Source organism: Danio rerio, chromosome 3 (assembly GCF_052040795.2).
Source record: "Danio rerio strain M-AB ecotype USA chromosome 3, GRCz13ab, whole genome shotgun sequence".
NCBI lineage: Eukaryota > Metazoa > Chordata > Actinopteri > Cypriniformes > Danionidae > Danio > Danio rerio.
The window spans coordinates 25,081,044-25,105,854 of NC_141023.1; the positions used below are offsets into that span (position 1 = coordinate 25,081,044).

At 35.5% G+C, this 24,811-nt stretch overlaps 1 protein-coding gene and 1 long non-coding RNA gene across 15 annotated transcripts in view; one reads left to right on the plus strand and one right to left on the minus strand.

The window, feature by feature from the left end:
- Positions 1-24,811, minus strand: part of usp43b (ubiquitin specific peptidase 43b) — a 154,603-nt gene that overhangs the window by 91,776 nt on the left and 38,016 nt on the right. For 4 of the 14 annotated variants that reach the window (XM_087244459.1, XM_087244450.1, XM_087244458.1 and 1 more), the window contains exon 1: positions 6,862-7,212. The exons of 8 other annotated variants lie outside the window; for them this stretch is intronic. In XM_087244459.1, coding sequence (XP_087100585.1) covers positions 6,862-7,122 — 261 coding nt within the window. In that variant the 5' untranslated portion in view covers positions 7,123-7,212. Of the gene's footprint in view, positions 1-6,525; positions 7,213-24,811 lie in introns of those variants that run through there. 2 more of the 14 variants (XM_087244451.1, XM_087244448.1) reach the window with 1 other exon arrangement.
- On the plus strand, positions 6,548-13,485 carry LOC101886214 (uncharacterized). The gene is made up of 3 exons (XR_015480805.1): positions 6,548-7,275; positions 8,721-8,878; positions 9,178-13,485. It is a non-coding gene; the product is annotated as an uncharacterized LOC101886214 (long non-coding RNA).

A 24,811-nucleotide genomic window follows, 5' to 3' on the forward strand; every position in this document is an offset into this window, starting at 1 on the left:
CCATACACTTGGCGCAATAAGGCGCAAGATGTGTTTGGAGCGATTTGTTGTTATTTTCAGACCAATGCAACCCTAATTTTCCTGCTTTGCGCCACATTGTTCATTCATTTATTTATTTTTTTCAGCTTAGTCCCTTTATTAATCTGGGGTCACCATAGATTAATATGATGCCCTTCCAGCTGCAACCCATCACTGGGAAACATCCATACACACTCATTCACACACATACACTACGGACAATTTAGCTTATTCAATTCCCCTATAGCACATGTCTTTGGACTTGTGAAGGAAACCAGAGCACCCGGAGGAAACCCACGCCAACACAGGGAGAACATGCAAACTCCACACAGAAACAGCAACTGACCCAGCCAAGGCTCAAACCAAAGACCTTCTTGCTGTGAGGCGCCAACAATGCGCCTTAACAAAGTGCTACCCACTATTCAGCCCTGTGTCACATTTAACACACATAACACACAATAGACTGTGCAATTGACCGAGGGGCTTTTTTCAGTTCATTCATGACCATTTGCATTTGTATAGTGCTATTATTATTATTATTATTATTATTATTAATTATATGCATATTTATATTTGTTTTAATAAAAACAAGTTTAGATTTGTCCACCTGTCGTCTTTTGGAGACATATACATCACCATATGGGGCATAAAAATAGGACATGTGTTTGGATTTAACTCCAAAACTTTGTAATTGTTGTTCATTTATTCATTTGCTGGAAATTGGAACTTAATTTAGAAATAGTTTTGAAACAAATCTTTGCGCTGAACAAACTAAATTAAACATGTAGGCTTACAGATTTCCATTAGGGCTGGGCGAAAATGCTATCTTGATAATTATTTTACATATCACGCATTAACATAAGTTATTAATGCTTCTAGATTTAAAAGAATACCCCAACAATGACTGAAGCCACAAAAATTAAACAGCATAACATATTTTCGGCCGATACATTTTCGGTGGCTAAAAATTCGGTACATCTTTAGTATCAACACACTTTTAGATTCCCATTGTTGAACATTTCTGCTGTGATTGGCTCTTAGATCAATATAGAGTAAAAAAGTCTAGAGCTTATCATTGATATTGACATAAATTTTATCACATTTCGATATTATATTGTTTATTGTCCCAGCCCTAATTTCTGCATACCCCTCCAGACAAAACTTTTTTCTGTGAGAAAGGCTGTGAATTTAAATGCAATTATCTGCTTGTTTCATCACTTTTTATAACATTTTTAGTGAAAGCCAGCAGACTTGCACTGAAATTTTGATGGCAACCTTTTTATTCTCAATACTTACACAGCAATGACTTAATGTTGACTCAAATCAACCATTAACTCGGCTATGCTGCCTTGCGAGAAGGATTAGCTAGACATCAGTCAGGAACTGTACACAAAATGACCTTGTGAACTGAGAAATACCAGCCTGTCATCCATCAACCACATGCCATCTCGACCAACAGCCCATTTTACCCTTTAACAAATCATTGGTTTGAGTTCCAGCTCACAAGTAGCTTTTTCACAAGATATTGCTCTTCTGTGGCATTAAAAACTGCATAATTGAACCAGTCACCACTTGTAATACTTTCACAGTGTAGTTCAGGTTCTCTGTAGTCTAATTAGAAATAGATTGCACTTTACGGAAAGCAATATTAAGCAAATGAAGTTAAGCGCAGTGGGAGGCTTAAATTATAGGGCAGAGCTCTTGATTGTTTATAGATGGCTCCCCGTATCAGCAGTTAGGCACTCATTAACTCTTGTAGATGTCTCAGAAGCTGAGAGAGTTTATGTTGTTTCTAGACAAGATAGTCTGGCTCTATCAACACAGGAAAAAGCAAATCATGTCTCAGGGGGCCTCATGTAAATTTACAACATGCAAGTCATTAGACTCTGAATCACATGAGCTTGTTAATGTGGTCTTGTTATGTAGTTAAATTAAATAGACAGTTACAGGAAAACTTGACGTTAATTTACCCACTCTCAGACAATGTGTAGGTAACTTTTGTAATCAGTAGAACATTGAAGATTTTTATTGATTCATGAAATACAAGACAACGGCTAGCAGCACTTTAAGAATTAAAAAACAGACAATGGCAAAACAAAATTAACAGAAAACAAAAAGCCTGCAGACATTCAGTTTATCTCGTCCACTGTTTTTGTTTTGGTTCTACAGACTAGTGGTTTCCCCTGGGGGGTCAAGGGACAATGACGGGGGTCGCTTGGGGATTTTAAAAATGTCAAATAAATTGTATTAAACTATTTTGACTATCATATTTTAACAATAACACACAGAAGAAGAAAAAATTTAATACTAAAAAAAACAACATGTCATGCAACAGAAAAAACATCAGCTTTTAAATTGTTTTTATAGGATCGGTGTGCTTACATTAGATTAACAGCACAGCAATAGTGTCAACTGCAGCAAATTGATTTTATAGATCATTTCAATGTGGTCATGTCATTGGCCCTTAAACATTTGCTGCTTGTAAATAAACTATTTCATAACTGCAATAAGAGGCAATTGAATCATAACGTTATTTTAAAACAGCTATCATAATAATGTTTGTCAAGATGTGGCTCTATTTGGATTCTCTGAATCTATAGAAATTAAAATGTAAAACGGAAAATCTGATGGCACCATTGTTTTGGTTTACATTCCTCGAAATGGTCTTTTGCACCAGGTTAAACTTTATGGCACCTTTATGCAAGCAAATGCATTAAAAACAAATACAGGCCACAACTGAACATTAAGGATGATCTCTGATTAGCTGTCTCCAAAATTAAACCAAGAACAGACTGAAAACATTGTGTCCACGAGCCTCTTTTTGAGGTTAATATTAAATTAAACAACTGAATAAATGACTATAAAAGTGATATGGTTGTTTGACTGTTGCACTTTTGTGTTGTTAATATGCTTGTGTTTATATAGGCCTATTGTTGTATAAGCAACATTTGCATACACCTGTTTGTGTCACCACCTAAGATGAATTTGGCATTGTTGTTTTAGGGGTCACGGGCTGAAAAATTTAGGGAACCCCTGCTATAGACTCACATATACATGTAATGTGTATGCGCACAATTTCAAAGTTTGGAAACAAAGTGCAGTTTTGTAGATTGCAGAAAGTAAAGTGCTACAAAATGTTTCAATTCAATTTAAATGACACCTTTTAACCCAGTGGACCGGTTGGTATGTGTATAGCAAAATATTGGGTTACAGCAACGCAGCACTTTTTAGAGTGCACGGAGGGCAATTGAATACAACCAGGACGTACCAGGAAGATGCTTTGCTAATAAAGCAAACATGCCGTCACACTAGCTTTGATAACCTTACCATTTGGTCTAGGGATGTTCAAAATAATCGATTAACCGTTAACCGAAAGGGTGCGTTTGTAACCGATTAATGTTATCAGTTAAACGATTAAAAAATATTATTTTATATATTTTTAGTTTGGCTGCATAAGGGGCCGATCGAATGTCTTTTTGCTTTAAGAGGAGCATCTTTTGAATAGTTTGCTAAAAACCGCAAGTGTTTTGCACGCGGCTTAACCCAGAGCCGCAGTTTGTGTTGTCAAGACAACTACAGAGAACTTTTAATGAGCATGGTTCCCGCTACACTCATTCTTCCATGGTGAGGACCAAAATGCATCCCACCACGGCTACATTACCCATTCAAAACATTTAGTTGTTGTTGTTGTTGTTTTTAATAGCGGATTATAATCGCACCAAAACGTATTAAAAGGTAAGTGAATTATAACAGCACAAACTTTTCTGTAATCGTAATAGTGCTGTGGGCTAGGCGGTTGTCGGTTAGCCAAATTAACCGAAATGAGCATCCCTAATTTGGTCTCTCTGTATCATCCTAGCCAGCCTTTATTATCTAGCCACTAACATGGTTTTAAATCATGACAAGAAACTTTGGTAACACTTTACAATAAGGTTGTACTAGTTAATGTTAGTTAATGCTTTAACTAACATGAACAATCAATGAACATTTCACTTATGAAAGTACTTGTTCCTGTTAGATAAACAATACATGCAGTCATTGTTAGTTCATGTTAACTCCCGATGCAGATTGTGCCATCGTGCCAGATTGGGTGCAGATTGTGCAGATTGAGCCACTGATGATCCTTGATGTGGATTTATCTATATATAAAACATATTTATATACGTTGCAGTCATTGTCACCTATATAGTGAGCAAAGCCTTACTTTGACCTTGAACGTTCTTGTAATTCTTCATTCACTTAACATTCTGCCCTGACTGGACTCCTTCAAAGCAATCATTTCAGACTTTGGATAGTAGGGTGTGAATAGAGCTGGGCCTCTGTTTCCCATCAGAGCAGGTCTACCTTATGGCCACACACCAGCCACTTCTCTGTGAATATTTTCTCAATTTCTCCCACCTATACTCTTTAGCTACTCCTACTTCAAGATAAATGGCTTAACTCGCTATAAAGTAAAAAAAAAAAAGAAAGAAAAGAAAACATAACGCATAATATTTCATTTTAAAAGTATCACTGCTAGATGCATTCTATTGTACATCTACTCGAAATAAATCTTAAAGCAAAAGTTTACCCAAATATTATATTGTCATCATTTACTTATATATTAATCATGTGAACTATTCCTTTAAAGGGGGTTTGAAGATAATATCCAAGTGAGTCCAGGTCAAATCAGGGCATCAAAAGTGAAGCAAGAAGTTTCAACAATGCTGAGTGATTTTGTTGCCAATTTTCACTATTGGCTAGTTATAAAAACTGTTTAAGCTAGTCTTAAAAATAGTAACCTAATTCATTTCTTTAAGCTGGTCATACCTTTTTAAAGTCAGGTAGGTAGATGTCTGTTAAATGACAAAAGCAGGACTACATGTATAATACGCAACTGCTAAGAAGAAATAAATCTTCAGCCTTCTGTCTGCTCTGTCTCAAAGACTAGTGGCAAGCCGCTTTTGTCATCATTTCTGTAGTAAATGTATTATACTAGTAGTGCATTTCTGAAAAAGCAAAGTGTTACATAAGAATTGTGTTCCAGATTTGTGGTCAGTATCCAGTGTGTCGATGTCTTATCTGAGAAAGCACTCTAGTTTTTCAGTTTACTCTCCGTTGATAATGTTATCTGTGGAAAGTTTCTCATCCTGCATCTATTTTTTGCTCAGAAGAGATCATCCTGTGGGAAAGCGTTTGCGCACATACTCAATAAAATGGCCACGTCAGAGAAAGCTTTGTGAGTTGATATTAAAGTTATGTAAAGGTAGTTGACGCATAACATGTGCATTTTTTTTATCAACATCAATATTTATGCTTAAGATTTCTTTTTTTGGAGTGAGGCCCTTGAAGAACTAGTTTTGGTTCCCAAAAGCAACGTACAGTGAGCAGATCTTAAAGGAAACAAACATCTTAGTGTGAAAAAAATAAACAGCCTTATTTGCTTATTTTAAAGGGCAAGTTTAGATGTGGTAAAAAGTCATTGTTCCATTGATAAAGAACCTTAACCTTTAGGAGAATTTTGCATTAAAGGGATACATTCATTTACATATTAGTTTTCTTTTCGGCTTAGTAGTCCCTTTATTGTTTTGGGGTCGCCACAATGGAATGAATCGCCAACTTATCCAGCATATGTTTTATGCAGAGGATGCCCTTCCAGACACACTCCTTGACACACAAACCCAATTTACTTATACCACTTGTCTATGGACTTGTTTGGGAAACCAGAGCATGCAAACTACACACAGAAACGCCAACTGACCCAGCCGAGGCTCGAACCAGTGACCTTCTTGCAGTGAGGCGAACGTGCTACCCACTGCGTCACCGTGCAGCCCCTCTTTAAAGGAATAGTTCAAAAATGAAATTCTGTCATCATTTATTTACTCACACTTCACTTGTTCACGGAAGTGCAAGTCAATAGTTACGTGTTTCTAGCTTTCTTCACAATATCTTCTTTAGTGCTCAACATATTAAAGAAAGTCATAAAGGTTTGAAACCGCTTAAGGATGAGTATATAGTGAGTAAATATTCATTTTTGGGTGAACTGTCACTTTAAGACCTTAAAAAGTTATTGTAACATTGGACTGTAGTGTAAAGCCACCTCTAATATATCTCATTTCAGCCAAAATGTTCCTGCAAGAACTTTGAGAACACTCATTACTTCCTCCAGTAACCTACACTGTAAAAAAATGCTGGGTTCCACATAATTCATTCATGTTGACCCAACAGAAATCGATTAACTTAACACTTTCAATCAATTTATGTGGATTGAACATAAAAAAATTAAGTTATCCCAATGAAATCTAAAAAATTGTGTTGTTTCAGCTCATTGCAATTAAGTAATTTGAACAAGTAAAAATATATAGCCGATATTTTTTGAGTGTAATAGTTATTGCAAAGGGCATGGAAGCTGGAAAGTTTCTTAAGACATTTGAGCAATATTAACTTCTGGTTCTTGGCCATATAATAGGTGAATAAAGCATCAGACAGGCCCAAGAGACAAAGTAAGAAACTCATGAATAAGTTTACCTTAAACTCAGCAGAGAGTTGAGGAGTGTACTGAAATGTCCAAAGTGCTCGGACCAAAACCGCGAGCCGCTCCGTCACCTCTCCTTTCTCGTTCTGCCCGTTCCCGTTCCTTATAAATCCGTTTATTCCGTTGTGACAAACATCCCGTTTATATCGCTCCAAACCAAGATATTCAGCGAGCAGGTCTGTGTTGCTTAAGCACTGCACGACGGCATTCATGAAGCAGGTGTTCCCGTGGTTCTTCAGACCCAGCACACCCGGGGTTTTATCACCGTACAGCGAAAACATTCGCTCTTTCGCGGAGGAACGGCTGGTAAGAGACGAACTTTTCCTCACCTGACTGCTGCTGGTGCTGCTGTCCTCCTTTTTCACCGAGTTTCCCGCGCAAGGTGCGCTTTCTCCAAACCCTCCGTCATCATCCTCAGCATCCGACCGTTCGGCTGTTTCTCCGCCGCTTGCTAAGCTTCCCAAACTTTTCAAGATCCTACTCACCAAACTTTCCACGGATTTAAACGATTTCCTCCGGAACAGCTTCCCTGTGCGTTTAGTCGACTTGCTTCCTGAGTCTTTATTCGCCTTTTTGTCGCGTTTATCCATATTTCTTGTTTATTTTCCACCGGATAACGGCGTTCAAGCACACAGAGCGTTGCTCTCCTCACCTGATCCTGCCTCGACACTCAGCATTGTGGACGGCAGCGCAGAGTCTTCCTCGCGCCCGCCGTGAAGGAATGATTGACAGGTAGCGCGGCGGTGAGTACGGCGTCTCCTGTGACGTCAGGCGGTTTGGACAGAATGAATGATTGACAGCGCGTTTTTACCGGCGGTCAGTGGTAGCATGAGCTCCTCCAACTTCATACTGGCGGGAATCTGCGAGCGATGCAATGATTGACAGTTGTGGCTGCGAATAATCACACCCAGGGGGTCGAAAAGAGTTTAAAGTTTTCTTAGGATTTGTAAGGTTCTTTTACTGTTATAAAATGTCAATGGCAAGTCAACATTGACGATCCGAGGGGGTCAACTTTTTTTGGCAATGTTAGTTTGTATAATAGCCTACATATGTTTCAGTGATGCAGTGTTTCAGGGAAACACACAATGTATGTGTTTATTTAAAATACATCTAATTTATTAATAAAATGCATTTAAGTTTTCAGTGTTTTCAGGGATAGTGTATTCTGACTTACAGTTTCCGATTAGCTACTTCGGAGGTTACTGTATGTCAGCATCCAGTTTGACTTTACTTTTAGGCTGTATGTATGAACAATTTTACGGGAAAAGTCTTGTGAACAGTTACTTTATTGATTGGAATTACGCATTCACCGTGTTATGAACTATAGAGGTGGACAAATGCATGTTTATATTATTATTTAGATTACTTATATTAATTTTATTATTAACATTATTATTTAAAATACACAGCAAAGCAAATAATTTCTCAGTAAAAAGCTGACCCGCCATACATGATGTTTTAATGTCCTTTAATTCATTTGCGTTATAACGTGAAGGCAGCTGTATGTTTAAGTCAACACATATTGTTGTAATTGCCTATTTTTAGTTATTGCAACTTTTGAATATTGTTTAAACAATTTTAAGAAAACATTGCCTAAAATTTGGGGAAATATTGACATATAAATTGTAAATTTGTCTGGTGTGTCTGTCTGTTTTCTGACTATACATCATGGGTCTCAAACTCAATTCCTGGAGGGCCGCAACATTGCACAGTTTTGCTCAAACCCTAATCAAACACAGCTGATCCAACTAATCAAGCAGGTGTGATTTGGAGGTGGCTGGAGCTAAAATCTGCAGAGCTGTGGCCCTCCAGGAATTGAGTGTGAGACCACTAATCTATACGTTTAGAATTTTTTAAATGATTAACAATATGGAGCCCCCTGCTGTTTAAATGTCACATGTGTCCGCTTAAATAGGCCATGGTTATGATGGATGTTCATCGGGTATTTTTTTTAGTAACCAACATTGGCCTGATAGGATGAATAGACTGCAAAAACAAAATACTCCCAGAATAAAAAAACAGGTCGCTACCTTCGGTTAAACCACTATCTGCTTCCCTCACACTGAACGGTGGATGTTATCATCACCTCTGATTATTTAATTTCGCTCCATCACTTCCACGGTGTATGAACTGCATCCTGTTGCCATATGTCTATTACTGGCCTCTGAATAACCCCACACCTTCACAGGTTTATCACCGCCTCATGTGGACAGAGAACAGACGCTCAGTAAAACGGGACTCACATCAATGCCGTTTTCCGCTTATCTCTCCACTGCCACAGTGACGGAATTCTGTCACAAAACCAGACCACCTACAGTTTTCCATTTCTACAGCATTCAAGCCGAGGTGGGTTTAAACTCATTCTGTCCTCTTTACATTTGTACGATCAGAGGAGATGAATGTCTAGAGAAATGGCCAAAAATGATCTTATTTTTAGATTTCCGGTCCTTTACCCTTTTCTCTACTGAGATCTTATGTGCAAATGAGTTCAAAGTAATGAACACGCAAAGCTTAAAGACTTCTTGTGTGTATAAATGTCTGTAGGTTGGCAGATATCTCTTTCACTGTGGCATCCTTTTTGAAAAAGAGCACATTGAAAGTTATTTTTATCTTCAGAGGTGCATTTGCTTCCTTTCTTTTTTTAGGCATTCAACTTGATCAAAGACAGAGAACAATGCTGAAAAGAATCATGACATAACTGCTAGCTGGACTGAGTAACCGTTTGCATGTGGACTGAACTGGAAAATGAGAAGATATGTTATTGTAAGTCTGGTTTTAATTTATCTACAAGAGGTAATTCAAAGTAGTCTGGTTTAGCCAAGCCACACCGTTGTGGTTCTCGATTTCTTATGAAACATCTTGAGTTTGAACCCAATATTAACCTCAACCGATTTGCCAGAATGAACAGAGAGACCTTCGGGATAAACAACAAACATGAGGATGGGGTGTGTTGTATCTAAAAACAATCATTATCTCTAAAGCAGCCAGTATAACCTAAATTTAACACAGCACTATTGTGCACTACTACAGTAAGTCTTGAGGGCCAAATAAAGACCAATAGATCGGTGTCTGTGCTTATGTACATTTTATCACCAAGTAACACGTCTAGAAACATTCATTCATTTTCTTTTCAGCTTAGTCCCTTTATTAATCTGGGGTCACCACAGTGGAATGAACCGCCAACTTATCCAGCATATGTTTTTTTTACGCAGTGGATGCCCTTCCAGCAGCAACTCATTACTGGGAAACCTATACACTCTCATTCACACACATACACTAAGGACAACTTTAGCTTACCCAATTCACCTGTACCGCATGTCTTTGGACTTGTGGTGGAAACCAGAGCACCCGGAGGAAACCCACGCTAACGTGGCGAGAACATGCAAACTCCACACAGAAATGCCATTTGACCCAGCCAGGACTTGAACTGCGACCTTCTTGCTGTGAGGCGACAGGACTACCTATTGGGCCACTATGTCGCCATATCTGGAAACATCTCTTAATATTTTTTTCTAGAGCTGTGTTATCACTAAAATATAAATTCCCTAATTTAAAAAAGCTGAAATGTTTTGTAAAATCAATTAAATAAAGCATATACTGTATGATTTGAAAGAATTCTCTTTAACTTATATTTAATTGGCAAAAATACAATAAAATATATCCAGCCGCAACCCATCTCTGGGAAACACCCACACACACTCATTCATACACTCATGCACTGCGGACAATTTAGCCTACCTAATTCACCTGTACCGCATGTCTTTGGACTGTGGGGGAAACCAGAGCACCCGGAGGAAACCCACGGGAACGCAGGGAGGACATGCAAACTCCACACAGAAACGCCAACCGAGCCGAGGCTCAAACCAGCGACCCAGTGTCCTTCTTTCTGAGGCAACAGCACTACCTACTGCGCCACTGCGTCGCCATCAACTAACTGGATGACCAACAATTTTCTTCTCTTAAACTCAGACAAAACAGAATTATTACTTATTGGGCCTAAATCTTGCACACAGCAGATCTCGCAACTCAATTTACAATTAGAGGGATACAAAGTTAGCTTTAGCTCTACTATAAAAGATTTGGGTGTCATATTAGACAGCAATCTAACTTTTAAAAACCATATATCCCATGTCACAAAAACTGCCTTCTTTCATCTGAGAAATATCGCTAAATTACGAAATATGCTATCCATCTCAGATGCAGAAAAGCTAGTCCATGCTTTTATGACTTCGAGACTGGATTACTGTAATGCTCTATTTGCTGGCTGCCCAGCATCCTCTATTAACAAACTTCAATTAGTACAAAATGCAGCAGCCAGAGTTCTGACCAGGTCTAGAAAATATGATCATATAACCCCAATTTTATCCTCCTTACACTGGCTGCCTGTTAAGTTTCGTATTGAATTTAAAATATTACTTCTCACCTATAAAGCTCTAAATAATCTAGCTCCTGTTTATCTAACCAACCTTCTGTCTCGCTACGAACCAACTCGTTCCTTAAGATCTCAAAATTCAGGGCTTCTAGTAGTACCTAGAATAGCAAAATCAAGTAAAGGAGGTCGAGCCTTCTCTTTCATGGCTCCTACACTCTGGAATAGCCTTCCTGGTAATGTCCGAGGCTCAGACACACTCTCCCAGTTCAAAACTAGATTAAAGACCTATCTGTTTAGTAAAGCATACACTCAATGCATCACCTAGCGGGTTCCACACAGGCTTCTGCATCTTGCTTATATACACTATGAACAGCAGCTACGCTAATTATTCTCTTTATTCTCTATTTTCACCTGGGGATACTCATCCCGAGGTCCTCAGATTAGGCGGAGTCACTGATTGGATCCAAGACCAGCGACGTGATGATCCCAAGGATTCCATATCCGGGACCAGGCCATATCCTGAGCTGCTGATGGTCGTGGGGAGTGGAGAACATGTGTCTGATTCCAGCGACGCTCCAGGGACAGACGAGTCTTCATTGAGGCCATCTTCCAGCATAAACCACGGCGAATGAAGTTCTGCACAAGACTTTTGGCCAGCGGAGAAATTAAAATGGTCGTGCCCAACTGAGTCTGGTTCTCTCAAGGTTTTTTTTCTTCACTCCCATCAGGTGAAGTTTTTTTTCCCTCTCCGCTGTCGCCACTGCCTCGCATGGTTCAGGATTGGTAGAGCTGCGCATCGATGAATTTGCTCTTCAGTGTTTGAACTCTCAGTAATGATTAAATCACACTGAACTGAGCTAAACTGAACTGAACTGAACTTAAACACTAAAACCTGAACCACACTGTTCCAGTTACTATGACCATTTATGTGAAGCTGCTTTGACACAATCTACATTGTAAAAGCGCTATACAAATAAAGCTGAATTGAATTGAATTAACATATACAGTATAAAATTAAAAAATGATGGAATCCAGAGAAATCCAAATCTGTGTAGCAAACCAGCAAACTTCAGCTAAATGTGCTCGACATTTTGCAGGAGGTAAAAGCTTGATTTTAAATAATTTATAACATAGACATACATTCATTACTTAAAAAAAAAATTATAATCGAGGAGTACGAACTTCTAACAAAATATAATTGACTTCTAATGTAATATATATTGTTTATTTAGACTTACGTAATTCAATTATCATTTTGTATTGTTAAAGGTTTTTGAAAAAGTGCCCTATTTTTTAAAACAAAACCTGTAATAAAATGTGGCGGAATGAAATGTTTTGAGCATATATTTCTGACAACCCATCTGTGTTCATAGCCCGGAAAGCCTCATGGCATGCAACTCCAATGGCCGCAGCAATTTGCACTATAAGTACTTTATGTAGTTTACAGCTTATTACATCTTATACTGTATTGCTCTCTCTCGCTCCCTATTGCCTCCACGATTTCCACAATATTGTTTCTAATTTGCGGGGATCAGGGATCCACTACGGATATGTGGGAGACCATAAGATCGTCTGAGAGGGGTCTCTGAATGCAGACCTGCTGCAGTGCAATCTGAGCTGCATCCAATGCCTTTTATTGTACTCACTTAACCCCACCCCTTTACCTACCCCTCACAATAACGTCACTAGCTCCATTAAATGTGTCTGACATCATCAATGCTGCATCCAGATACTAATGGATCTTCCGGGAGAGGTGGGATGTCTGCATTGCACTAAAAACAGTGATGCTTTATTTAAATGTAGCTGCGTGAGCTCAAGACAACTTCAGAAAACTGAATCCCAGAAGTCTGCTGCTGCATCAAGAAATACCACTTCAGTCTTTGTTCCTCATGGTGAAAGCTGTACCTCAGTTGTGTGCTGAACTGATCTCAGATCATCAAATGTGTACTGGTCTCAGAAGAGTACATATATTTCAACTTGTTTCTGAGAACAACAGACACAAAGTTGTCAAAAGGGACCATCCAGACTTTTGTGAGTGACAGATGCTAAATAAATGTTAAGGTTTAGAAGCAGCAGAGCCAACAGCATGAGTTAATGACGTGTGCACTAGTACCGTTGACAAAGAGGCATATTTTAGGACAGTACAGCAATATTTACTGACATCAAGATGACATCTTTCATAGGAAGTCAACAGTTATTAAATCAAGTCTCATCCTGCAGATGCTACAATAGTGTGGTTTCGCAATTACAGAGTGAATTTACTTGACTGGCCTTCCTGAAGTCAAGATCTGTCTTGAAAAAGAGAAACAAATAACAATGATCACTGCTAGCACATCTGATTTCTTTCATTTGTCCTTTGTTAAAAAATTGCTTGTAAAACTTTAACAGTGAGTATCCTTAATTTTTAGAAGATAAACCTAATTTAAAGGAAAGATGATGTGACATCAAATGTCCCAACTATTTTGGAGAGTGTTGCAGCCATTGAAATAAAAATTAGTTTATTTTTCTAGAATAGAATTTATTTGCTCATTCAAACCATTGGAAATCTTTTATTTTTACATTTGTTAATTAAATAATGGTTAAAGAGAATCCACAAATCTTGTATTCTTGATTTTACTGCAAACATACCACTATTTGGGCAACTGGGTTTGTGTTACTGCATGTAAAACACATTTTATTTTTAGAATGCCAACATGTTCAAAATATCTTCTTAAACCACTAGGGAGTGAAGTAAAATTTGTATCTCTTTAATGCATTCATTTTCAAAGATGTTTCCTTGTATAAAACAGCTAACATGTGTAATTATATGTGCTCTACAGCTTGATCTCAGTTGTTTGACTTACTCTACATGCAGCAGTTTGTTACTTTGATGGGAATTTATTATGTTTTTGAATTCATTGGTTTTGAGAAGGGTGCCTGTCGTCTCATACTGTGAATGTTTACTCTCACTATCAGCATATTTCACTGGTGAACACTTCAATCTAATCCTTTTGCCATGCTAAAAAAAATATGAAAACCTCTTATATCTCAGCACACAGATCACCAATTTTATATCACAGATATACCCTCATTGAACATTAAGTAGATTACATGGTCAATCCTGAGTTCAAACCAAAGCACCCAAATCTCAAATCTGACTGGATGTCCAGGGAAACTCATGGGTCTCAAATATGGCAGACAAAAAGTTAATTTGATTTAATAGAGTAATTAATTTTGTATTTGGATTGGTAAGAGGTTCAATATCAAAACTGCTTGAAGCTTTAGTTTAATTGAAATGATTCTGAATAGCCTACTTATTAAATGCACAATAATATGAATTGGCTTTGGACTCCCTCTAGTGGTAACTCAGTACAGGTACAAGAAAAGACCTCATTCACTATTGTTTGTTGAGAGATGTTGCTGTCGTGGCCTGTACTTTCAGAAAATGGCTTTAAACGTCTTCTATAGAGGCTAGAACATTGCACACTGAAATAGATGTGGTTTATGAATGTTTTTGCTGTTTTGGCATATAAAAATAAATCATGTTTTTATTACAAGTAAAATATACATTAAAAAATATATAGAAATAAAATAACATTGTGATTGATTGATTACCATGGGTATAAACAACATATTCCATGGTTAATGTAGTAAAAACATGGTTAATCTGTTGCCTTGGATTTTCTACACACTAACTCTAGAATTTGTTGTAAAATTATACATCTTGTAATCAAATAAATACTACACTTTTACTATGATAAACCTTGACTAATTTTGGTAAGAGAATGCATTTTTGTTTTTTCGATTGAAGTTAATCTTAATTGTTTGGAATAAAATAAAAAGTAAATAATACACACACACACTTATGTTATATATCTAAATCAACAAATCTATATCTAATAGCCGTGTATTAAAATGTATCCTTAGTAACCCGTATAATCATATCAACAAGACAGGACGTGCAGAAAGCAGCATGGAGTTAAAGATCTGTTCAGCTCTCTGATCATCAATCATCATCAAATGTGATCAAGAATGAGTTTTACAAGTTAAAAATGTTTTTAAAACAGTGCGTTGGTAATAAATTACAGCAATTTTTCCATCTTTATCGCAACAGCCACCTGTCAGTACAATTATAAAAGACACTTCAATCCTGGTTTGTAAACATTAAATCAGGTTTTTGTATAAAAACATAACGGATATACATACAGTCGTGGATATTAATGTGTATCCTGTCACATTTGTGTGCAAAAACACTCCAAAGTTAAATTCAGTGTGTGTGTGTGTATGTGTGTGTGTGCATCCGTGAACTTTGTAAAGGCATTGTGTGAGACTCATCATTGTAACTCCACAACAAATACATCAAATAATCATTGACAAAGTTCTTACTGTAGAATTTCTTGCAAATGTTACATGAGATCTGCATCCTAATAAAAAGAAGCACAGCAAACTTATCAAACTGTAAATTAAATTAAAAAATATAAATACAAAAGTATATTCAAAATCATAATGGGCACTAATAAATACATAAAAACTATTCAGACACAAAGGTATTGACTACTTTTTTTAAAACGAATCTTACCAGGTCATTTACATTGGCATTTTCTCCAAATGTATAAAAATGTGTTATTTGCACAACATTAGCAACACATAGATTTTAAATATTGTTCAATAACCTTTTCATAAACTATAAATCTATGTTTCTGAGTGGTGTGCTATGTAAGGAAGAAAAGAAGTATCTCTGTTAATATTTTGAAATATATTTTCATTCAGAATATGCAATGCACAGTGGAACAGCTATACTGTATGTGTATTGATACCTCTGTCCAGTTTAAAGTTCATATTGCTCAGAAATGGGCAGTTTAAGGGCCACACTGGGGTCATATCCGGTACGGACCACCCATCTGTTTGCACAAAATCTATTCAAGTCAACATATGCTTAAAAGAAGACCCCAATAAGCATGTGTGATAAATGACCGTAAAAAGAGTCATAAAATGTGCTCAACAAAGTAAGTTCTTTGCTGTCCTGCAGTAAGAAGGACTGACCTTTTCCAGAGTAGGAATGAGCTTAACAGTAAATGGCTCTTGTACACAAAGAACGACTTTCAGTTGAGAGAGAACTTCACTTTTCAAGATTCCCTTCTGTGTGGGAGAGCAAAAGACTATTAGACTTCATCAAACAGATCTCTGTTCAACTCACTGAATGCTTTAACCCCAGTAAATCATCTGGAAATGTTTGTTCTTCGCTCTACAGACTACTCAGAATGGATTGATGTGAAGGCCTAGAACAGAATCAACAAGTATGGGGAAAGTATAGATGCTATGGATATTAAATTATGTATATTATTATGATATTTGATATTATTATGTATATTAAAGATATGGTTGTTGGTTTTGCAGTGATAATTGAGTTGTACATTGCATTTTAACCAAAAGGAGGCGCTGTTCTGGAAGAAATGGAAGTGGTGTATTAGGCTTTTATTTATTTCCAATATATTTTAATAGTTATGTTTTTAATACTTGTTATGTAAATTGTATATATTTTTTTAAATAAAAAAACACTTTTAATGTATTAAAGTAACCGTTATTTTTCTTTCTCGATTTTTAGTTCTTTAGTTGTAATATTTATATTTATTTCTTTAGGAGTGCTTAACTTTATCTCAGTTGTCAATGCAGTATTTATAATATATATATTTTTAAGTTTGAAATTTTTATTTAAAATGTAGATATTGTTTTTATTTCAGCTGAATTTTAATTAAAACTTGTCCATAGAGGACATTTATTTAGACTTTTATTCTCTAAAGAAAAATTAAAAGGAAAAGAAATTAAAAACGGGTACAATATTTTGTTCGTAAAACTTTCTATAAAGTTAAATCTGTTTTGTTTTCTACACTTACATTACATTACATTTTACATTACATTTAGTCATTTAGCAGACGCTTTTATCCAAAGCGACTTACAAATGAGGACAAGGAAGCAATTTACACAACCAAGAGCAACAATGAATAAGTGCTATAAGCAAGTTTCAGGTCTGTAAAGTACACAACAACTGAAACAAGTCTTAAATGTACTTACAGGCTGCTGGTCTCGATGTTAAAGTGCTTCTCCTCTAATTTTCTACTAATTACAGTAGTTATTTTTTTATTTTAGTAAAGTATATGATTTATTTTAAAATTAAGATTTGTTTTATTGCTACTGTAATCAAAATGATTAGATTAAAGTTATTTTAACATTTCCTAAACTTCTTATGTAATTATTGAATTACAAATGTTTAATGAATTATTTTAATTTGATTGTTTGTTGGTTCTTTTAGTCCAATTTGTTTGTTAATTTCATAAAACAGATTTTAAAAATAAGTTTTATTTATATCAATTTTATTTATATATTTAGCTAGCTAGTTTTTTTCTCCAAACACATCCACAGACCCCCGAGCACTTCCTTTTTGACCCTCTGGGGGTCCCTGGATCTCAGTTTGAAATCCTCTGCTCTTGATTGATGTACTAGAACAATTTGTATTGTATAGCACTACAAAAGCCAACAGAACAGAAACATAATTATGCCTACTTATTTAAAACGCAGGTAAAAAGACAAAGTACAATGTTTCTTCCATTGTCGAGTAGTTTTTTTATTATTATTAGTACTTTGTTCCTATAATTCCTTGCAGTATTTGAAGTCTTTAGCCCATTTTACCATTGTATTTGCGGACAGCAGACACATGTCAGTATTTAGGAATTCAATAAGAATAAGAATTCAATAATTGACTGTTGAATTATAAGAACATAAGAAACATCATTCAGCATAGTGATATGGAACTGTAATGCGATCAAGACCTGAACTATTTTAGCTGTGAAACATCATGCATTTAACAGTATTGAAGTATAAACTCGGCACTTCCAAATACAGTAAATAATAATGTTTTTTTTTATTTTTATTTAACTTTAATTTCTTACTAAAATCTCCAGATACCTGAAGACTTAATAGGCAATTTATTTCCAATCATCAGCCATTTTGAATGTTAAATCTGGCCTCTATAACTGAAAACACTTTACAACAGAGTTCTATCTGGTTAACGCTGTCATTAATTAAACTAAACTTATGATGAAAACTACTTCTAAATCTTAAATGAAGGCATTTATTTCTTAGTCTTTAATAGCGCAAGCAAACAACTAATCAAGTTTGGTTGTATTTTTAAACAAACATTAACATAACTTCTGCAACAAATGTAACTATTTCTTACTATTGATGTTAGTTAATTTACTAACTTTCACTAATGAGACCTTATGAAAAGTGTTGTACTTTTTAATTATCTTGTAGTTTAATTAATTTGAAATATTTGATTACTCCAAACTGTTATGTACAGTATAATAAATCAATAAACAAAAATAGCTATTTTTAACATTACATTGTTTTTCATCAACAATTATCACAATGGAAAAAGTTGATACGGCCTTAAAAAACAATCAAAAAGTTGTCATGGTAAATGCCATTAAAAATAGATAGATATTATAAGACAAACTCTTCCTGATTTGCTCCTATATGTGATGTTGTGGTGACTATAAATCTGTGTGTGGTCAATGCTGCCATTTCACACTCAAATAATCAAAGCGTTTAATCTGACCCGTTTCGAAGTGTTTGCCGAAGCATTGATTTAGGACAATCCTGAAGATAAAAGCACATTGAGCTGCACTTCCCCAATTGGCTTCTTTCCTGCTACTCTTTTGTGTAAGGCCAAAGTAAGCCAGGCCTAATCTAAACTCTTGTGGAACGCTAGTGGAGGCTTAGATGCACATGATTGGTTCAGAATTTCCGCAGGTACTATTTCGAATTAGCATTCGATTTATATAACATAAGAACAGAAGGTCAACAGGAGGTCAATTAGACCTACTGTATATGAACTGCAGGTGGTAGTCAGTACAGTATATGCGTCATATTGTATAAGGCAGACCTTTGAGTTTAGAAACTATATGTGGAAGCGTAATCATTGGTCATTTTCACACCCACATGAGCTCTAGCTGTGAAAGACGTCATTGCTGAGCTTTTTTGAAGTGTCTATGTGAGTTGCACCAGCCTTCAAAGACACATGAGTGCAGCATATGTGAAAATGACCCACGCCACAGTGACAAACGTTAATGTAGCAAATTAACAGTTCCAATCGTTCCATCATTTCGGCATGAGCTCATTGTAATATCATTCTCAAACGTTGCCCAGATGTTCAGAGTTGGCCTTCAGAATCCCATGAGGAGATATTGCATGCATGTTTGCTGTTTGGCTCGCAGTGTGCTCTTTTGAATAGAAATTTGTCTGAGCAGATTTATGATCTTTCAGTTTGAGATAATCAAATAATCCTATTAAAGATTATTCCGTGAGTAGTTGTCATTTTGAAACACAGAGTTGAAAACTAAATTATAAGTCTGTTTTGAAATATTTTTAAATATTTCCCTAGTGATGTTTAATAGAGAGTTTTTTTATAATGCATTTTTAAACACAGCAGTTTTAATAACTAATTTATTTTGTCAATGATGACAGTACATAATATTTTACTAGTTATTTTTGTAAGATAGTATTCAACTTAAAGTGTAATTTAAAGGTTAAACAAGGTTAATTAAGTTAACTAGACAGCTCATTTTACAACAGTGGTTTGTTCTATTGCTAATATCAATATACAGTATATAATACAATATAATATAAAAATATTTTTTCTCCAAGTTTCTGTTTAATGTAGAGAAGATTTTTTTCACCACATTTCTAAACATAACATAAGCATAAGTTTTAAAACAAAATAAAACAAATAAGACTTTCTTCAGAAGAAAAAAATACTATCAGACATACTGTGAAAATTTTATTTCCCTGTTAAACATCCTTTGGGAGATAGTAAAAGAAAATTAAATGTGAGCTAATAATTCTGACTTCAACATTGTGTGTAAATGTATATAAATATTTAATATAATATATTTATATATTATTTAAATTATTCCTTCACTGTTTTCTTTGTTTGTCATAAATAAATGATAAAATTGTAAACCAACTTTTCATGGCAGTTACAGAATGTATGAAGTGCTTCTAGTATTCTCATTTGTACATTACTTTTAATAAAACCGTCTGTTAAATCATGCATTTGTAATTTATTTTTATTCCAACCAAACTAAAAGAAATTATACTTTGTGCAGAAGAAAAATATAATAGGAAATACAGTGAAAAATGACCATGCATTGTTAAACATCACTTGGGAAATATTTGAAAGATATAACAGCAGGACTACTAATTTTACTGAACAGTTATGATTAAAAGTAGCCTCTGATTTTCTAAATTGCATGGTCACCATTTTGTCTATTTGACAGCAATTCCCTACAGGTTATGCATTGCATATAAAGTACTTAAAAAATATAATGACAAAAAGAAAACAAAATTAGACAACACTTTCAAACCCCTCCCACTTATTGGTGTTATATGTGTTCTGGTTTTATTATTTGTTATTGTATTATCATGGATTTATCAAATTTGACAAATTTAACAAGCAGCCTAACTGTACACTGACTTCAGAAGACTTTGAGTCTTTGTAAAGTGACTGAAACCCTCTAGCAGCAGGTTGCCCAGATGAAGGACAATTTCATCATTGGCAAAGAAAATAGTTTGTTCCAAATCGGATTTCTATAATACTGCATTTTTATAACGTCACTAACTCATATCTCACCCCAAACATGCTTTTTGTCCTTAATAGACCCTTTTCACAATTCCAGGTTTCTCAGTAGCAGAAGTCGTCATAGTTGGGAAAACTTAGAGCGCAGTGAATGGGGGAAAACAACTAATATATTTTTTTTAAATCTTATTTGTTAAAATAATAAAAGAAAAACTCCATGATGATGTTATAACAACTTTCAGAAAAAGGAAAATAATTGTGTGAGACTGATGATGACAGCCAGAGAAGAGTATAACATCAAATTTGCTGTCCTATCTCATATTAGAATCTCGCATTAGAAACCCCTCGCATAAGCGGTAATTCGTTTTTGTAATTTGAAGCAAAGAAGATATAATACATTCATAAATACGTATACATGTCCATAAGTTTTTTTTAAAATGAAAAAATAAAAACTTTAAAGGATTTAAGATGCTGATAATAAAACGAGTCATAACAGTCTTGTGAAAAAGGTCCATAGACAAATGCATGTGAGGACAATTTTAAGTGGATGATGAATGAAGATTCATTATATTACATTATTTATTTTCACTTTCCATTGATTTAATGAATCCTTCTGAACAGAATATTTATTTTCTTGTTTAGTTTTACATTTTTAGAAGAAAGTCTCATAAAAACAATGAACTGTTAATAATTAAAAACTAATCTTACTAAATCAGCTGAACAATATATAAATGTTTGTTCTTGTATCAGTCATTCATTGATTTTATTTTCAGCTCAATCCCTTTATTAATTAGGGGTTGTCACAGGGGAAAGAACCGCCAGAGAACTGGCGAGAACTTATCCAGCATATGTTTTACGAACAGCTACAACCCATCACAGGGAAAAATCCATACACACATATTCACACACATGCACTACGGACAATTTAGCCTACCCAATTCACCTGTACCGTATGTCTTTTTATTGCTTTTACAGCGATTGTGCTGCCCACTGCGCCACCGTGACAACCCATTTATTTAATTAGTAATTATAAAAAAAAATCAACCACACACTCTTTCATTTAAATGCATTTGAAATGGTACATTCTGTATAGTATTATACAACTACACATTGTGTAAGCATTAACTGCGTTACTTTTAAGGTCAGCAGACATACAGCAATTATACCTGCTTTGAAAAACCACATCTTAAAACCAAAAAAATGTAGGAAATGTAATCAGTCATAGAGTGTAATTAGACCATGCAGTGAGGTCAGGGTAATTTGGCTAAAATAAGCTGACAGTGATACGACCCAGACTACTATTTCTTCACCCTTTACTCTCCAAAACACTTTACGAAAGAGGGTTTGTGAAGGCCAAAAATCTTTACAGATGGTGTGAACTTTGAACTTGGAAAGCAGGCTTTCCAAGGAAGAGAAGATTATGATTCGCTTGGGCCCGACAGATACAAAATATTATGGAAAAATATTGTGCTGTTTTTAAGTATGCTCATTTGAGTAATGTGTTTGAAACACACATTTACCGGAATAATTTCAAACGAATTTATTCAAATAATGGAGGACACCACTTAGGACCCCGTCTGAGCAAAACATTATGTTCTGAATAAGCCGAAGGAAAATGTAGTCCATATATTTAAATATTTACTTGAACAAATGTGTGTTATTGTGAGTACAGATTCGACAAGTTAAATGAAAACTAACCATTAAGGCTGTTTTCCAATTTGACCATGTCCAAAACACCTAATAGAAAATGGAAGTGTGAAATCTGCATGGCTCTTATACTGTTGCTAAGGTGAATGGCTGGGCATTGTTTACAGTACCAGCAATTTCTGGGTTGTTGTTTGAAATGTGTTTATTCACCAGGGACAATGCTCATTAATCAACAGTAAAACTGTAAGTAAGCCAGAGTTTGCCACAAGGGCTCATTTTTATCTGTTGACCCCTGTTAGGCAACCTAAAATAAAAAAAACACATTATTACATATATATATATATATATATATATATATATATATATATATATATATATATATATATATATATATATATATATATATATATATATATATATATATATATATATATATACACACACACAACAATTACAGTAAAGTTACATACGACAAAAATATTAAACATAATAAGAATTTTATAAAAAGCTAGATAAAAATAAATTACACATTAAAACTTGATTTGCTTTTAGCCATTTCTTTGACTTGTGTTTAAATGTTGAATAATTTGTAACACCCCTTAAATCAATAGGAAGTGTGTTCCAGAAATGACAGGCTCTAACTGAGAAGTCTGACCATGCAAACGTTGTATGTCAGAACTGCACAGCACAGTCTACTCTAGTTATAGATCGTGTTGCTCGACCATTATTATTTTTGTTTGTCACAAACTCACATAATGGAGTTGGAGCATATCCATTTTAAATTTTAAAAAATCATACAAGCATCAGCCAAATATTTTATACAAGCTCAATAAATAATGTTTTTTATTATATTACAATGATAATACTTAATAGTCTTCTAATCAAATAATTTAAGTGTCTGTTTATTGAGGGATACACTGATGTGTGACCAACTAGTAAGACAATATGTAATATAAGAAAAAGCAAAACATGGAGTGCATAAAAGGTGCACACTAACGAAGCATTTTTGCAGAAGTAGATGAAGCTGATAGAAAAGCAAAGGCCTGGGTGTCTAAAATTAACTTGAGCTCTGCAGCTAAACTTCCTGTGAGCAGAGATGTGAGAAAATGAGCACAGAGTATTTGTAGTTGAGAAGTCTTGTGCTTTTGGCGTTGTGCAGGGAATTAGTAGAAAAAGAGGATGTATGTATGGGTGCGGCCAACAGAGGACTGAAGAATGACTGACAAGTGATGCATTTCACAACACTCCACCCGTTAATATCAGCTGCGTATAAAAGCTTAAATCAGGAAATGAAAGTTGTTGCACACCTTCTGAATGTAACTGTTGCATTGCATTAAAGATACCAGAATTTTGTGATTTGAATTATTCATTTGTATCCAATAAATGACTAATACCTTAGACCTTTACTATGACCTTTTTAATTGAACACCCGCGGAACTGATAAGATATTTCAACAATGCTCTGCATGGTTGTTGCTATACAGTTGCTAATGTCTGTCTTGGTGGTTGCCATGTCATTACTAAGGTGTTCTGGGTGGTTGCCAAGGTGTTGATTGGTATTCTGTGCAGTTGCCAGGGCATTGGTTTTAGATGCCAGCATTTTCTTGATTGTTGTAATGTGTGGATAGATGTGTGTATAGAGTTGCTATGGTGTGGCTGCTATGCATGGGTGGGTATAGTTACTAAGGTGTTGTGGTTGTTAAGGTGTTGCTTGGGTATTTTGAGTGGTTGCCAGGCTTGTGATGGCATGGCATTCTGGGTTGTTATATTGTGTAAATAGTTTCTAAGGTGTTCTGAGGGGTTGCCAGAGGGTTGCTAAGGTTTTCATGAAAGATTTGTTTGTCGTGTTGGGTTTTAAGTGTGGCTGCTATGCATGGGTAAGCACTACATAGTTGCTAAGGTGTTTTGGGTGGTTGCCAGGGCATTGGTTTGTAATGGCAGGATTTTCTAAGTGGTTATTGTGCATGGGTGGTTGCTAAACAGCAACCTCTTTCCACATGACATTTCTATGGTGTACTGGGTGATTGCCAGGGCATTGATTTGTGGTGCCAGAGTTGTTATGCTTGGGTTGTTTCTACACAGTTGCTAAGGTGTTCTGGGAGGTTGCCAGGGTGTTGTGATGAGGTTCTGTGTTTTTGCCAGCGCATTGATCTCTGTACCATGTGCGCTTCATTACTAAAGTTTTAGGATAGTCTCCTCTTCAGCTTGTAGAGTTTCAATGATGCACCAGGGGTGTTTGAGGTAATTGATCTGCCTTGGTCAGTCTGCAGTGCGTGTGGCATTGAGCGGATCGAATTTAAATCACATTTGCTGCCAGCAAGGTAGATGTAAAGAATAAGCCTCTGAATTGAAATGTCTCCTGAAGTTCATACACTCTGCATTCCCAAAGTTATTTCATTATTCTGTAACTCTGAAAGAAAAATGTGGTCAGTATTAATATACCAAGTATTTGAACATGATGTGCTACCTAAATGTGTTTTGTCTAATTTTCACATTATTGAGCCTGAAGCAATGCATTCCTGTTGAGTGGCAACTTCATGTTGTGCCCTCTTTTGTCAATACATTCATAGAACTATTTCATATGCTTACTCTTGACCGTAAAAACACTACAACAATGTCAACAAGCTCTTCTATGCTGATATTAAAGC